Source organism: Aulostomus chinensis, chromosome 17 (assembly GCF_037954235.1).
Source record: "Aulostomus chinensis isolate RoL2024-O1b breed Wild chromosome 17, RoL_Achi_v1.0, whole genome shotgun sequence".
NCBI classification, from domain to species: domain Eukaryota; kingdom Metazoa; phylum Chordata; class Actinopteri; order Syngnathiformes; family Aulostomidae; genus Aulostomus; species Aulostomus chinensis.
In genome coordinates, this window is record NC_141336.1 from 3536992 (window position 1) to 3552500 (window position 15509).

The 15509-nt window shown below is 43.7% G+C and overlaps 1 protein-coding gene across 3 annotated transcripts in view; it reads right to left on the reverse strand.

The window, feature by feature from the left end:
* Positions 1 to 15509, reverse strand: part of atrn (attractin) — a 142897-nt gene that overhangs the window by 105569 nt on the left and 21819 nt on the right. For all 3 annotated transcript variants that reach the window (XM_086183473.1, XM_086183472.1, XM_086183474.1), the window contains exons 5-10: positions 12899 to 13095; positions 8906 to 9074; positions 6979 to 7069; positions 4450 to 4699; positions 3829 to 4012; positions 3024 to 3178 (exon numbers count right to left, since the gene is read on the reverse strand). In XM_086183473.1, coding sequence (XP_086039599.1) covers positions 3024 to 3178; positions 3829 to 4012; positions 4450 to 4699; positions 6979 to 7069; positions 8906 to 9074; positions 12899 to 13095 — 1046 coding nt within the window. The remainder of the gene's footprint in view (positions 1 to 3023; positions 3179 to 3828; positions 4013 to 4449; positions 4700 to 6978; positions 7070 to 8905; positions 9075 to 12898; positions 13096 to 15509) is intronic.

Sequence of the window (15509 nt, forward strand, 5' to 3'; positions counted from 1 at the left end):
CACAGGTAGACAGTGCCCTCTGGTGTCAGGAGCCTGTACTGCAGCTGGCACAGGGCTCTGGCCCCCTCAGAGGTGGGATTCATTACAGCACTGTCTACCAATGTCAGGATAGTGGATGGCCCTTAAATTCTACGCTCTAATTGAGTTCAGCTTGTTAAGGAGGGGCAATTAGTCCTCAATGTGCAACCCATCAGGGCTGTAATTACCAGACAATTGCAGAGCTGCTGCTGCTGACACCGACCCTGCACCTGATTGGCGATGGGGGAAAATAGTCGGCTTGTTTTTTTCAGTCCAATTACAAAATCATACAGAGGATGAGGAGCGGCAGGAAGGAGATGAAGGTCACCGCTGAGGCAAGAAAAATGGAACCCCTAATTTGAACTCACATGCAAAGTCTGGAGATGAGTTTGTCTCATGGCACCAATCAAGTTATCATATGTGTTAATACAGTATAAAAGGTATGAATAGGAGACCAGGAGAATGCATGGATTAAAATTGGTGTGGCAGCTCTACATGGGGGGGGGGGGGGGGGGGGGCGCTCACCATCATCCGTTCTTCAGAGGGAGAACTGATTCAGAATGTTTCAGCTCTAACATGGAAATCCTCATTAACAAAAGCCTGTTGCATGGAGGAGGGGCTTTTTGTGCCCCTGAGATTGTATTTTGTCAATCATCTTCATAATGAGACTGAAAAACAGCATGCCCTGGGGCCATCACCAGCCTGCAGGGACCCCCGCCCCCTCCATCCCTCCCTCCCAATCACACAGACACACTGAAGTCTCCCATTAATGAGGAGCTTAGAACAGAAGCGAGCAGACTCAATTTGGTGGCCATGTTTGCAGGCAGGACACCAAATGAGGATGGCAGTCTGCTCTCTGACTGAGCTGCGCTGACTTCCATTCAGAGCCACATCATTTGGTTCAGGAACAGAACCACCGGCAACAATTCATGCTGATCGTTAAATTTTACACATCTAGACAAAACGTTCAAAAAAGGTTCAGCCTTCTTCTCAAACAGCTTAAAGGGACGCTCCACAAAATCAGATAGTGTCTCCTTTCAAGACCTCGCTTCACTTACACCAACATGGTCTGTACATAAAGACGGATGCAGATTCCACAAAGGCAGTTTGACAGCTGGTTCAGACCTGGTCCCGGCACCAAGTCTTCATGTTCTGACAGCCCAAGAACCAGTTTTTAACCTTGGAAAACTACTGGTCCTGGAGGGGCACCAACGCTTTGCTGTTACAGCACGTCATTTGCTTGTAGCATGATTATCGACCAGACCCAGTAAAATTTGACCTTTACATTTATTCTCCAATGTATATTTGTTGATAGTAGGCTTGCAAAAACACAAGCAACACTTACAAAGATACCATGTAGTCCGCCATTGTTGTGATAGTAGCGTTGCTAGGAAACGGAGACATAAACACCAACAGCTGAATGTTGGTGTGGGAAAGCAAATCTGTTCTCAAAAAGTTTAAGGTTGAAGCAACTGAGAAGGAGATCAGGACTGGCCCCAGGTCTGTGTGAGCTAGTCTGGATCTGGTCTGAACGGTTTCCAGACTATTTTTGGCTTCATGTGTGACGTGGAAGGAAGTAGAGATGAGTCACCCATCTATCTGTGCAGTATATACAGTAGGTGCTAATGTAGGCCCCCCCCCAAAAAAAACCACACACACGTCAGACACACTAATAGATGTTTTACTATGTTGTCTTCTTGAGTTCTGTTTTCTTCATGAACAGTGTTGTACGGATTCAAATACAATTGGAGAAGTACCATTTTATGTTTTTGTACATTTTGTTGCATCAACTAGTTTAACTGGTACTAAGGGGCTGCTCAGCAACACAACTAAAAACACCACAGCAGATGTACACAATCCTCCCGGGCCTGAACTAAGAAGCAGGATCAACTGCAGTCGGAGATCAGCGGTACATCCACTGTCTCACTACACCAAGCCAGTCTTTCCTCGCTTGTTAGTGTGCGTGTTCACGTGAAAGAGGTGGAGCCAGCGAAAAATGACCAATCAGCAACACGGAGAGGTACTGAGCTTTGTCCTTTACTCAAGAGGAACAAACTATAATCCACAAATAGGAGGAATACCAATCCCTGATACACAGCTGCTGCAGCCCAAGCAGGAAGGAGAGCTGCAACTAACAGTCCACCAGACCTCTAATGGCCACGAGTAGATCTGATGATCGTCACCATTAAATGAATGGCTGGTGTAGATGATGGCATATCCAACATTGTGAATATTGGTGTTATTCTTTCAGCTGCAGCTGGTCTTAATTCCTAATTGTGCAGATTTAGAAGAAATGCAGAGTGAAACAGTGAGATTCATCTCACCAGTTCATTACAGACATTCCACTTACTGGCAAATCGCTGCAAAACAAACTGCGTTTTTGCCGTCAAACTTCGGACAAACTAGCGACATTGTCGCCAAGACGTGATTGGTCAGTGGGTGGGGCTTGTATAGGTTTTGATGTCGTAGCTGGATTTCTTCTACATACAATTAGAAATGAAACCTTTGAGCTGACCAGCTTCCGAACTCCAGTCCAGGTTATCAACTTTCTCCAGGGATCAACTCAGATAGCAGCCACGCAAAAACAAAATAACATGAATAAATATAGCATGTCTCCTTCCAGGAAATTCACATGAGAATGGTTTTACCTGCAGATCTCCCTAGCAGTGTGAACTAATACTGGGAGCGAGCACAATCGCTGCCCTCTTGGAACTGTAACATCATTATTAGCAGTTTTATGCACAAAGGGGAGCGTAGCCGATCGTTTCTCTACACCGAGTACAACATTTGACCTTTTGTTGCTCTGCTGGTGCTGCTCTCTGTCCAACAGCAGAACACAGTGGATATATTGAGCAGCACCAGATGTGAACCTGTGCAACTGTGTGAATGCAAAGCAGCAGAGAGCCGCAAAACGTCACACACACTCAACAGAGGAAGGCGGGGTTAAGCTGGGAGAGCTGCAGTTGGTATGGATTTGTGTGTGTGTGTGTGTGTGTTTTACTAACCTAGACTGTAGGCTAGGAAGTCAGAGGAGAAGCACTTGGCGCCGTGGCTCATGGACGTGTCGTTGTGTGTGTTCCCTCCAAACACCAGCATGGTTCCACTCACTATGACCGCCATGTGGAGGTAACGAAAGAAGCCGCTGTCTCGGAGAATGGTCCTGCACAAACATATCCAGATGGGTCCGTTTAGTCAGAGGTGCGGCAGCGGGGGGGACACTTGTTCCACGCCTGTACATTAACAGTCAAACAGCATTTCCAATAAACAAGAACACATTATCCCCCTACTCGTTCAATCTGAAGGCAGCTGACCAACAATATAAAGGACATTCATGGCCAAAAGCAACATACAGGTCATTTTAAGTAGGGATGCATGATATTGGAATTTTTGCTGATATTTTTACAACTGCTTCGGCCGCCAGCCGATATCTACCAATGTCGATGTCGAGCAAAGAAGAGGAGTAAAAATCACCTCTAGACTGATAAGGAAATGTTCCAAAAAGATCTCTGCTGTTACTGATGACGTGCCAATATTATGCCTGACTTTTGTTTATTGATATTTTAAACATATTTAATCAACAGTTGGGATTTTTCCACAGAGGACAGAGCTCTGAGCTTTTTGGGGTTTTTACTTGATGTTCCCATCTGCTACAGAGGATGAGAAACCCCCTCAGGAGTGGATTTTACTGACCCAAGGTTTTTCTAGGTGTTTTTGATCTAAATGGAATAATGTATCAGTAGGAACTACCTCCAATGGTCCAATGGTCAATTATACCATCAATATAAATAGGAAGCAAATCTAGTGGCCCACCATTTCCTCTTGTCCACATCAAGCTTGTAGAGATCTCCAGCCAGGCCGTACTTGTTGGCGCTGAAGGCCTTGTAGCCTCCATGGATGTAGATGGCTCGTGTGCCGGGGTCAAAGACGCTGCTGTGGCCGTAGCCCCCCTGGACCAGCGCCCCGTATGTAGACACCACGCTCCATGTGTTCTTGACTGGAGGGTCACCCAGAACCAAACGTGTTTAGTGGCAGCAGGGTTATGGAGGTCATAATTACAGTATAAGTGTACAGAAAATGGATGGATGGATGGATGGTTCAATCCAATCTGGATTATTTATGTCTTTTCTTTTTTTTGTTGTTAAAAAAGAATCCTCCTTCCATTAGCACAGAGGCTTTGAGGGACCCAGTGGCACTTCTGCTGGCCCTCTCTCTCTCTCTGGCACTGGTGAGTTTAATGGTCACCATTTTAGGAGTATATTCAGACTAAATATACTCATCAAGCCTGAAGGTTCATTTGTACTATTTTCTGAGACAGATTAACCTTCATAATCAGGGGTGATGTCTAAACTAAGGTGGATGGATTCGATAATCACCACATTAACTTATTTTTAGTTTTCACTCACTTAGTTTTTAGTGACAGTACAAACTCACCGAGGTTGTATTCCTGGACTTGGCTGATGTAACCGTACAGAGGACAGTGTCCAAACAGAACCAGCATGACAGGACCGTCTCCCTCCTGGATGGATGGAACAATGTGGGCCGAATGTCCCACCACAGCGTACTGATCTTTAGCGTGGGGGGTCAGGAGGACCCAGGTTTGGTTCTGGATGTGGAAAACCCACAGCTGGCTGGACACGTTTCCTGTGGAGTCGATTTTCCCTCCGTACATGTAGATCTTTCCCTATAGAACAACAGGAGAGGGAAAAACTCTGCAGAGGAGGTTTCCAAACTACATCCAGTGGGATAATAACCCAGACATATCTGTACATGCTCTTAATATCAGGGAGAGGTTTACGTACTCTCATTATAGCATTTTTCTTTTCTTTTTTATCCGCCAAAGAGAAGGATGCCCCCCCCCACCACCACCACCACCACCCAGACCCCTCCGAGCCAGGCCACCATCACTTATCTAGAGGACAATCTTCCTTTGTTGGTTCTCTGTAGATGTGGCAATGCTTCAAAGATAAGCAGGTACGTACTGTCAGTGTGTGAGAGTTGGCCAAAAGAATGGCCAAAACATGAGCTAACAGCCAAATGGACGAAAATGTTGTGTCACACGGTTTTCTTCAGCCCAGTGAGATATTTGATAAAGGCGATCACCTGAGGAGGCTGATCGGATGTCAAGGGTGCCCTGGTGTCACCGGGGCACCCTCAGATATCAGGGGTAGCCAGTGACACCAGGGCACCCTCAGATATCAGGGGTGGGCGGTGACACCAGGGCACCCTCAGATATCAGGGGTGGCCGGTGACACCAGGGCACCCTCAGATATCAGGGGTAGCCGGTGACACCAGGGCACCCTCAGATATCAGGGGTGGCCGGTGACACCAGGGCACCCTCAGATATCAGGGGTGGCCGGTGACACCAGGGCACCCTCAGATATCAGGGGTGGCCGGTGACACCAGGGCACCCTCAGATATCAGGGGTAGCCGGTGACACCCGGGAAACCCCTCTGTCTCCACCCCCAAGTGAGATGCGTGTTCCTTATGCAAGATACAACGCTGGAGACATTTTCTGTAAAATAAAAAAATATGTGGATATGTTGAGACTTGAAACATTCGAGTATAGCAGGTGAGGCCCAAGAGCAGGAATCCATTCCTGATCGATCTGTTCACTCCCTGTGGTCCTGCTGCCAATAAACCGATGTACATTCTACACTCTGAGCACAGAGACATGATGTGGTCATTAGAAGATGCAGATCCCCCCCTGTAATGTTCAACAAGATGTTTTTAAATTGCTCAGTGGGAAATGAAGTCAGAGGTGACAGAGCACGTTGAGCGTGAGGTGCCAGCTCCAGGAGCTGCTGGATGTTTTTGACTGCTGGGAGAGCAGTAGTTGGCACAGCCCCCCAGAATAATCAGGTCCATGTTCAGCCCCCCAATAACGGAAAGAAATCCATATCCCTGAGGTAACTGGCTTTGTTAACATGAAAGCTGTACAACCTTACAGCCTTCCAGGATAAAGTGGAAGGATTTCTATAGTTTCCAGGCACACGATGGCCCTCACACACAAATGACATCACCCATTATATCACTTTTACTGGCTGTAGAATGAAAAAAAAAACCACACAAACATTTGCAAACTCCCAAAAAATCTCCCTTGGTTGTTGAGAATCACTGGGCTACAAAGTGAGAGGTTAAAAAAAAAAGAGGCTCGCTGCGGGAGAGGAGAAGGTCTGATTTCTGTTTTTGACACCGGCCTCAGCAGGCATCCACAGAGTCGCTTCATATACGGTCAAAAAACAAAGGCTTTTATTACTGTCAAAGAACAGAGGGCTGGCCAATCAGACCTAACGTTGACTAATTATTCAGCATTCATGGCCAAAACCCCTCATACACAGCTGACTACAGATATTCCTGCCCTCTCAGGAGATGAAGAGCTGCACCTGATTCTGCCTTTTATTAAAATGGTGTGTGTGTGTGTGTGTGTGTGTGTCCGAATTACATCATCATTCCTGGTTGAAATTCCATTCCTTATAAATCAACACTGATCTGATTCTACTTTTGTCTCACAAGCTCATATTGCTTTTCCACACACATGCACGCATGCGTGCGTGCACACACACACACACACACACACACATGCACACACACAGTGATGCAATTTGCGCATTTCAAACACACTGCAGCTCAAACTCTCAAACCACAGAGCCTCTTCCTCTGAAGCCTCCTCTCTCATTTATTATTCCATCAGCGGCTCCGAACAGTCTTTCTGGCAGAGAAGAAACTTCTCAAGCACTTCCCTGCAGCACATCCAAACCCAAAGATTTATATAATAGACACCAACCACACACTGCTGATATATACACACACGCTTCATACATCCTCCGTTTAATTTAGTTGTCATCACTTCTCCTCTCACCCTCATATTCACAGTACTCCAAGGCTGAGTCAGCAGGAAGGTTGCACGTACTAGAAATAGGAGAGGATGCTGCAGTTCTACATTCCTGCAGGTCCACGTACCTTGTGAAGTGCCAGAGAGTGGCCGTAGCGGGGTGTGACAGTGTTGACGGAGGGGTCAAGGGTCAGCCAGCTCTGACTGCTGAGGTTATACCTGCAGAGAGCGGGAAGGAGATGGGTGAGCACGGCTTCGACTCACCTTCAAGTGTGAAAGCTCTAAATCAGTGCCACGATGTCAGTATCGAGCTACCAGCAAATGTTTGACACATCACGCTTGGAAGAGACTGAGACAAAAGAGCGATTATCAAAATCTTAGGATTCTTTAAGTGATGAATTTTAGCAGCGAGTCACTTTGCTGGGGTGTAATACACCTCTGACAGAAAGGCTGGAATAAGTTTCTGAGTTTCTAGATTATTTCTGTAGGTCTTTTTTTTTTTTTAAAGATCAAAATAAAAACTTCAGGGGAAAAATGGTAGAAATGGACCTCTTTGACATAAAAGGTGCCACACAATGACCAAAAAAAATACAGATTAGACGGTTCTGAGTTTACTTCCATCCTTCTCATCTGGATGACAGCCAGTCAGACCAGAACCAGAACCAGAACCATTACTGACCCCCACGCTGGACATTGCGCTCATTTTAAGAATAAAGAAACAATTCTCAAACAGAAGTTTATAAAAAATATGTACATTCGACAATAACAACCTCTGACAAAATCATATATTCGGAATTTATACAAATCACAAGTATGTAAAAATAAATATGTGCCAGCAGTCAGTGTCTACTAGATGATTTCTGCTTTTATTCAGTGTTTTACTCAATATTGTATACATTTCTGTATATATATTTCATTTATATTTTCTATTATACATTATATTAATGACTTTTTAATCATTACTATTTTATTGTTATATACATTTATCATCTCGCCTGAGTTTGACTTTCTCGTCATTTTATTTGTTCGTCCGTCTTCTATATTCTGCATCCTTCAGCCCATCTATTAGCTCAGTTAAAAGAGAATCACACTCAAGTTCCCCCTTCAAATCAATGCTTATGTTGGATTTTTTTGTTTTTGTTTGTATTTTTAAATCAAAACCCAATTGGATTTTCTCCAGTAGAAAAAAAAAATATGACAAGTGCATAAATAGGCACGGATTCATTTATTTAATCCAATAATATCATGACATCCACCTGCCAATCAATCTTTTAGCAGCATGTATATACGTCCTTCAGCTAAGACACAAGTGAGGTAGCTCACAAAAATGGAGCATCAGTGTGTTGTTGGCTGTTTGACCCCTCAAGTTTTCTTTCCCCCCAAAAAAGAGTTTATGCTGCAGCTTTGGAGGGCAGAGGGATCAGCACCTGATGATGTAAAAGGCATTTTACTGCTTAAACAACTGCAGGGGGCACATGACAGCGTCACTCCTCTCTCTGATGGATGCTACTATCTACTCCTTCCCTAACGTCGTGTTATGACACGCTCTAGACACACCCACTTTTCAGAACTCCAACAAAATTCCTCCAAAAATTGTTTCCTGTCCTCGTATCCAGTTTCATTTGCAAACAAAGCGAGGGAAATGATGCCATTGTGTATTTCCACTATGTCGAGGTAACAAACATGAGAGGCTGTGGTCTCACAGGAAGACCCTGAGCCTGTCCCCAACGAGCACAACATGAGCACGGGGAGTAAGTGCAGTCTTCCTGGGTGGAGTTGGGCTGAGGAGCATCAGCCCATCCTGTAATTTTAGGGTTTTAATTACATCCTTCACGTCGTGCCTGACACAGATGTCTGGGTTATCTATCAAGACGTCGTGTAGCTTGTGCCCGACAGCACCGACATGTTAAAACGATGTACATTTTTCCAACTGAGAGTGTATTTCAACAGCACAATTTCTTCAGTCGCTTAGCAACAGAAGGACTTGTGTCTTACAACTCTCTTGGGTGTGAGCTGCAGCCAAAAGTGTAAAGGATCGGCAGCAGTGGTACTTACGCCTTCACCATGTGATAGTCGGAGGCGTTGAAGACGTAGCCTCCAATGACCCACATGATGCCCTGGTCCACCACAGCCTTGTGGGAGGCCCTGGCCAGCCCGGGCTCCATGTATTCTTCACGGCTCCAGAAGGAGGAGTTGGCAGGCACCGAGACAGAGCAGTCTGGACCTGAACATGGAGGGAAACTCCAGAGTCAACGCCTCACAGTGAAATTAGCTCATTCTGCACATATCATGAAAATCAACAAGCCGCAACTGCCGACAAAAATTTTGCAGCTTGTGAAAAAGTTCCTGCATTAACAGGATTGAACTTCCCCAGGCTTCATTATTTCACTTTAATAGCTTACGGGAAGGCAGAGGGCACAAAAGACTGGGACCATCTGCACTCCATGAATAGACCGTGAAGGTGAAAGCCATGATCCATTATTGATTGTATCTCTTGAATTATGAAGGTGGGATGTGAATGAAAGGGCAGAGAGGTTAAAGTATTTTGAGTCCTTAAGATATCAAAGACTCATTATGGAAGTGTTGGCGACTAAGTATTATAGAGCGGTGCAGAAATAAAGTAGCATTGTTGAACGCCTGGTTCCCTCCTCTCCACATCAATGGGATTCTTTAATGGGTTTCTAGGTCGAATGTCAGGAATTAGGTCTGTGGTTAAAACAAGCTTGAGACATTTTACAGTTTTGTTCTATGACATAAAATAGTCACTAACACACCTGTTCATCTCAGAGCTCTTAAGTGTTAGAGGCTGCTAACTTACGATATGGCTAAACCAGACAACAGAGGCTGTTGTGGAATTTAAGGCGATACGTCATCCAGAAAGTGTATTCCGACTTTCAAGTACTCGCAAATGCATGTTCTGGAATCTTTTCTGCCTGTTTTTTTTTTTTTTTAAATAAATCTTTGTTTCTCCAGAATGTAGAAACAGACAGCCAAGGAATACTTAGCTTGAAGCTAATGGAGGCAGACAACAGCCACGACAACAAAACAACTGCAGAACTGTCCAAAAATGGCCACCTGCACCAGCATCATTCCATAAAACCCACGTCTTCTTTATTCAGCTGTATTCTCATTAACCACAAACACTTTGATTTGGGCTAAAAACAAATTTGGGCTGGAAAAAAAACCCCAGCTAATTATCATTCTTCAGGTTCAGTGCTCGCGTGGACGAGCATGACCTGGTTCACCTGAATACTCCAGCTGGTCACGCTTACACCAAACCAGAGCAGTTATTGGTAGTTTGTGTTTTTTTGAGGATTACTGACCTTGTTAACTGATATTTTTGGACAGTTCTGGTGTTGTTTGCAGCTGGTAGCAATGGGCCAACATTAGCTCCAAGCTAAATATATGTGGCTGGCTCTTTCGGCACTTGGGACTTACAAAGTTGAGAAGCAGCAGCAGCATAAAATATTGTTAAAGCATTATTTATGACTGGAGATATGTAATAAATCATTTTTAAAAATAAGCCCCAAGGCTGGTTTTCAGTGGAAAAACTCTGGTCAGTCTGTCTTCTCCTGATACCGGACAAGAACAATAACATCAACATAAACCGGAATCCCTCCTGAATGAAGGGAAAAAATTTTGAGTTTTTTTTGGCCAACAACTGCCGATCCAGAAATAGACAGCCAAGCCTTGCCCTGTGGAGGCTTCAAACCACACAGGTTGTGATGGATTTTGGAGAGGAAGCTCACCTACAGTCTGTCCATCCTACCTGATGAACGACACAGATAAAACCGGTCTGGAACAAAGTGTTTACCCACCGTTTACTGCTATCAAGCCATCTTACTGCCGAGACAGGATGTTAATCACTGGGAAGTTCCTTATTGATTATTAATACAACAATGCTCAAGTAACCACGGGACAGAAAAGGAAGTGTTGTGTTCCGCGACCACAATCAAGGTCACTTAAACCCATTCTTTTGGTGGTCTGGAAGAATTCCCTGAGGAGAAATATCTTACAATCTGACTGCAAGACTCCTAAGCAAAAAAAACAACAACAAAAAAATCATTAGCATTAAAACAGCCTATTAATGATGTGATGAAGGCAACACATCTGTGAAAGAGAGATTACATTTGAGGCTGGCTTGTCTAAACAGGCCTCGGTGTCTACTACCTTTACACTGGCTGATGCAGAAATATTCCTCTGGAAGCCGGCAGCTCACCAATCCTCCACTAAAACATCATGACAGGACGATAGAGGCTGAGGAAAACATCAGTCTGATTCTCATCTCCCTCAGCGTAGGTAATTAGATTGCGAGCATGCTGAGCTGCTGATATAACTGCAGTTAAATTAAGTTGTTGTCTCTGCTTGGCGCAGGGAAGTAGTTTCAGAACTAAATCAGTTAGAAAACCCATGCGGTCTGATTCACAAAGGGTCCAGCACAGAGTCGCTCAAGAACTATTTGTGACTCAGCCAAATAGATGAAGGCTCTGATCCTGCAGGGCTCGAAGCCCACTGAAGTTCATCAGGTTACAGAAGACGGTGGTTGTCAGGAGCCTTGATATTCAGAGCCAGAAGAATTGAATCACCAGATGAGAAGCCTAAATCTGGCTGGATACAGTCAGTATCAAGACTCAAATTTAAAGTTAACTGTAGAATTGCCAGAAATAAGAAAATATGCATCGCATTTATTTCCCTCTGCTGGTTCGGGACAGATAACGTTACGCATGGCGGTAACCAACAGTAGAGGTTGTTTTGGCGACCAACAGCTAAACACGGGGAGATATCTTGAGGAATTACTGTCAGTTGTCAGTTCAACTTTTTCTTGTTTGACACTTGAAAACCCAACAATGGAAAACCGACCTGGACCTCCATCTCCTCCACCTCCAGCGGATATCTACCCAGGATGTATTCCCTTTTATTCCCGAGCAAGTTTGACAGAAAAATAGCTGCCGAGCCACAATCACCGTTGGAAACTGGGATAGGGACAGAGCCGTGTTGTAGCCAAGTCAAATATGATCAAGTCCGTCATTGAAAACTAAACATAGTTTCTCCTTCCCTTGATTTTATGTTCTCAGCTGATCAAACCAGGATCACAACCCTGGTCCTGCTGGGTTGGTGTATGATCAGAGTTTCCAGTAAATTGACCTTGTCAAGGTAAGATTATGACACAACACAACAGTGTGAATGTCTGCATCAATCAATAGAGCACTATAACAATTACGTGGCATTAATGGCTCTGCATTTTATGTCAAGAAGAATCCTGTTTGATGAACCAGCCCCACTACCTCGAGAGAGAAGGGCCCCTCCCACTGGTGCTAATGGGGAATCTCGTTTGTGGCTGCTTATCAGTTGGATGACGTGAGACTGACTTTCATCTGGCGTGTTTTGTGATTTTGGTGACTGCAGAGGAACACGTGGTTGCTTCCTCTGATGCGTGAAGCTGCAGGTGTGTTTCTCACACTCCCACATTCACGTCATCGAGACATCAGTGACTCTGTTTTTCCACTTTACACAAAACCATCTTCTCTCTTTCGCCTTCTACCTGAACTTAATCTGCAATTACCCTTTTAGAGCTTTCATGACCTGAAGCGAAAACTTTAATCTCGGCTACTTTTTGGGGAAATGAAGAGCAAGAACAGGAAGGGGAATTTTATTTGAGCAATGGGGCGAAGTGAAACCGCTTCATGCACATTATACCAGATGCCTACTGATTCATCTATGAATCTTTATAAATTATGAAATTTATAAATTAAAACCTGACTCCAAAGAGAAAAGAAGCACATTTCATGCCTGTATTTCTGTCAGGGGTTCCTTGTATTAATAATTAGGCCTGGTCCAAGGTTGAGACTTGGAAGCCAGACCTATGATTACCCTCCCTTCGGAGAAAAGCTACTGTTCCTTCATCCCACTGAACATGGCCACTGAATAGGGGTTTGGCATGTGGAGGCTTGCTGAGGTCCAACTTCATGGTTATTCAAACAAGTGCAGCATCTCAAACACTGGCAGCCACAAAGCTCCACTGCTCCTGCTGCTGCCCTGCCAACCCACCTTGCCATCCAGCCTTGCAAATGCAAGCCTTGCCCTGGCAGCGACCTCGCTCAGGGTAGCCACAGTCGGCCAGGCAATAGGGAATGTCACAGGCTTCCCCCTTCCAATTGGCCTCGCACTCGCAGTACACAGAGCCGGTAGAGTTTCCCACGCGACACTCACCACGGCTGGAGCAGTTGTTGGGGCATGTGTTGACCCTGGGAGGGAAGAGAAGAGGAACCAGTCAGAGAAAAACTAGGTCTCAAATCTGACTTTAAGAGCAGGTTCTGAATGAAACATCTGAACATCTTTCAGCAACTGAGTAACATTCTGCTTTTGTGGAATTCAACACCCTAGGCTTAAAACGGAAATGTCCCCTTCAAACAACAGAAAGAATCATTACCAGTTTTAAAACTGCAACAACAGGGTACATTTAACATGGAAACAGGCAGAGAGGCACTGATCCACATGTTTTTATTGCAATATGTTCTGGATTCCCTTACAGAGCATCCTTTTCTTGAACATTATCATCATTAACATTGTTGTTGGGGCTGTGTTTAAGGTTACACATTATCATCACTAATGTTGTGTTTGGGGCTGTGTTTAACGTTACACGTTATCATCACTAACGTTGTGTTTGGGGCTGTGTTTAAGGTTACACATTATCATCACTAACGTTGTTGTTGGGGCTGTGTTTAAGGTTACACGTTATCATCGCTAACGTTGTTGTTGGGGCTGTGTTTAAGGTTACACATTCTCATCAATAATGTTGTTGGGGCTGTGTTTACGGTTACACAGTATCATCAGTAACGTTGTGTTTGGGGCTGTGTTTACGGTTACACATTATCATCAATAACGTTGTTGTTGGGGCTGTGTTTAAGGTAACACATTATCATCAGTAACGTTGTTGGGGCTGTATTTAAGGTTACACATTATCATCAATAACGTTGTTGTTGGGGCTGTATTTAAGGTTACACATTATCATCAATAACGTTGTTGTTGGGGCTGTATTTAAGGTTATACATTATCATCATTAACATTGTTGTTGGGGCTGTATTTAAGGTTATACATTATCATCATTAACATTGTTGTTAGGGCTGTATTTAAGGTTACACAGTATCATCATTAACATTGTTGTTAGAGCTGTATTTAAGGTTACACATTATCATCATTAACGTTGTTGTTGGGGCTGTATTTAAGGTTACACATTATCATCATTAACGTTGTTGTTGGGGCTGTATTTAAGGTTACACAGTATCATCATTAACGTTGTTGTTGGGGCTGTATTTAAGGTTACACAGTATCATCATTAACATTGTTGTTAGGGCTGTATTTAAGGTTACACAGTATCATCATTAACATTGTTGTTAGAGCTGTATTTAAGGTTATACATCATCATCATTAACGTTGTTGTTGGGGCTGTATGTAAGGTTACACATTATCATCATTAACGTTGTTGTTGGGGCTGTATTTAAGGTTACACAGTATCATCATTAACATTGTTGTTAGGGCTGTATTTAAGGTTACACATTATCATCAATAACGTTGTTGTTGGGGCTATATTTAAGGTTACACATCATCATCAGTAACGTTGTGTTTGGGGCTGTGTTTAAGGTTACACATTATCATCAGTAACGTTGTTGTTGGGGCTGTATTTAAGGTTCCACATTATCATCAATAACGGTGTTGTTGGGGCTATATTTAAGGTTACACATTATCATCAGTAACGTTGTGTTTGGGGCTGTGTTTAAGGTTACACATTATCATCAATAACGGTGTTGTTGGGGCTGTGTTTAAGGTTACACCATGACGCTGTGAACCATATAGAACTTTTTAAGAGCAAAAATTACATAAAAATGCATTCAATTTCAATATATTCCAAAGCAATTGAATCAATATCTCTATCAATAAAATTATTACAACCATTATCACCAGTATAAAATACATCAACACACTCTTCAATAACTTAAAACCTACAATATCAGGGAGTGACACACCAATCCTGCAGCAACGCTGACAGAAAGATGAAAAATAAATATTTAAATGTATATATGAATATTTATTGTATGAGTGCGCACAGTGCACCAAAGTACCGAACCAGTAGATCTGACATATTTTCAATGAAACCTTATCCAGCTATTCGAGGATGTGTTGAGATGATTCATTTTAGCGTTTCAATCCGTAAGCTTGCAAACATCTGTCAAAACCCAGAAAAGGCTCACATCCAATTATTTTTCATGCTGAAGTTTAAAAAAAAATCCTCCAACAAACTGTTCCCAGTACTTGAAATATCGAGAGTAAACAAGTCAAATATTTGGCTGTAAACTCATCAAAGCGAGGCAGTGAAGACGGACATGTTTGGAGTGTCAACACAAGACCCTCGTCCTGCTTTCATGTTCCTTCGGCAGACTGATGGTTTGATGTTTTGGCTCAGAGACACCAAAGAACGGGGGGCCCCGGGGCACTTTGCTTTCATTCCACTGTGTGTTCCTTTGCCTGACTTCAATCCCATCGCTATGGCGACAGTACCAATGAGCCAGGGAAAAACGTAGGGGTCCATTGTGTCACTTTGCAGATGTTTGTAAGGGACAAGTTCGACGAATACATTTCCTTTTATTATCAGTTGAAGGAA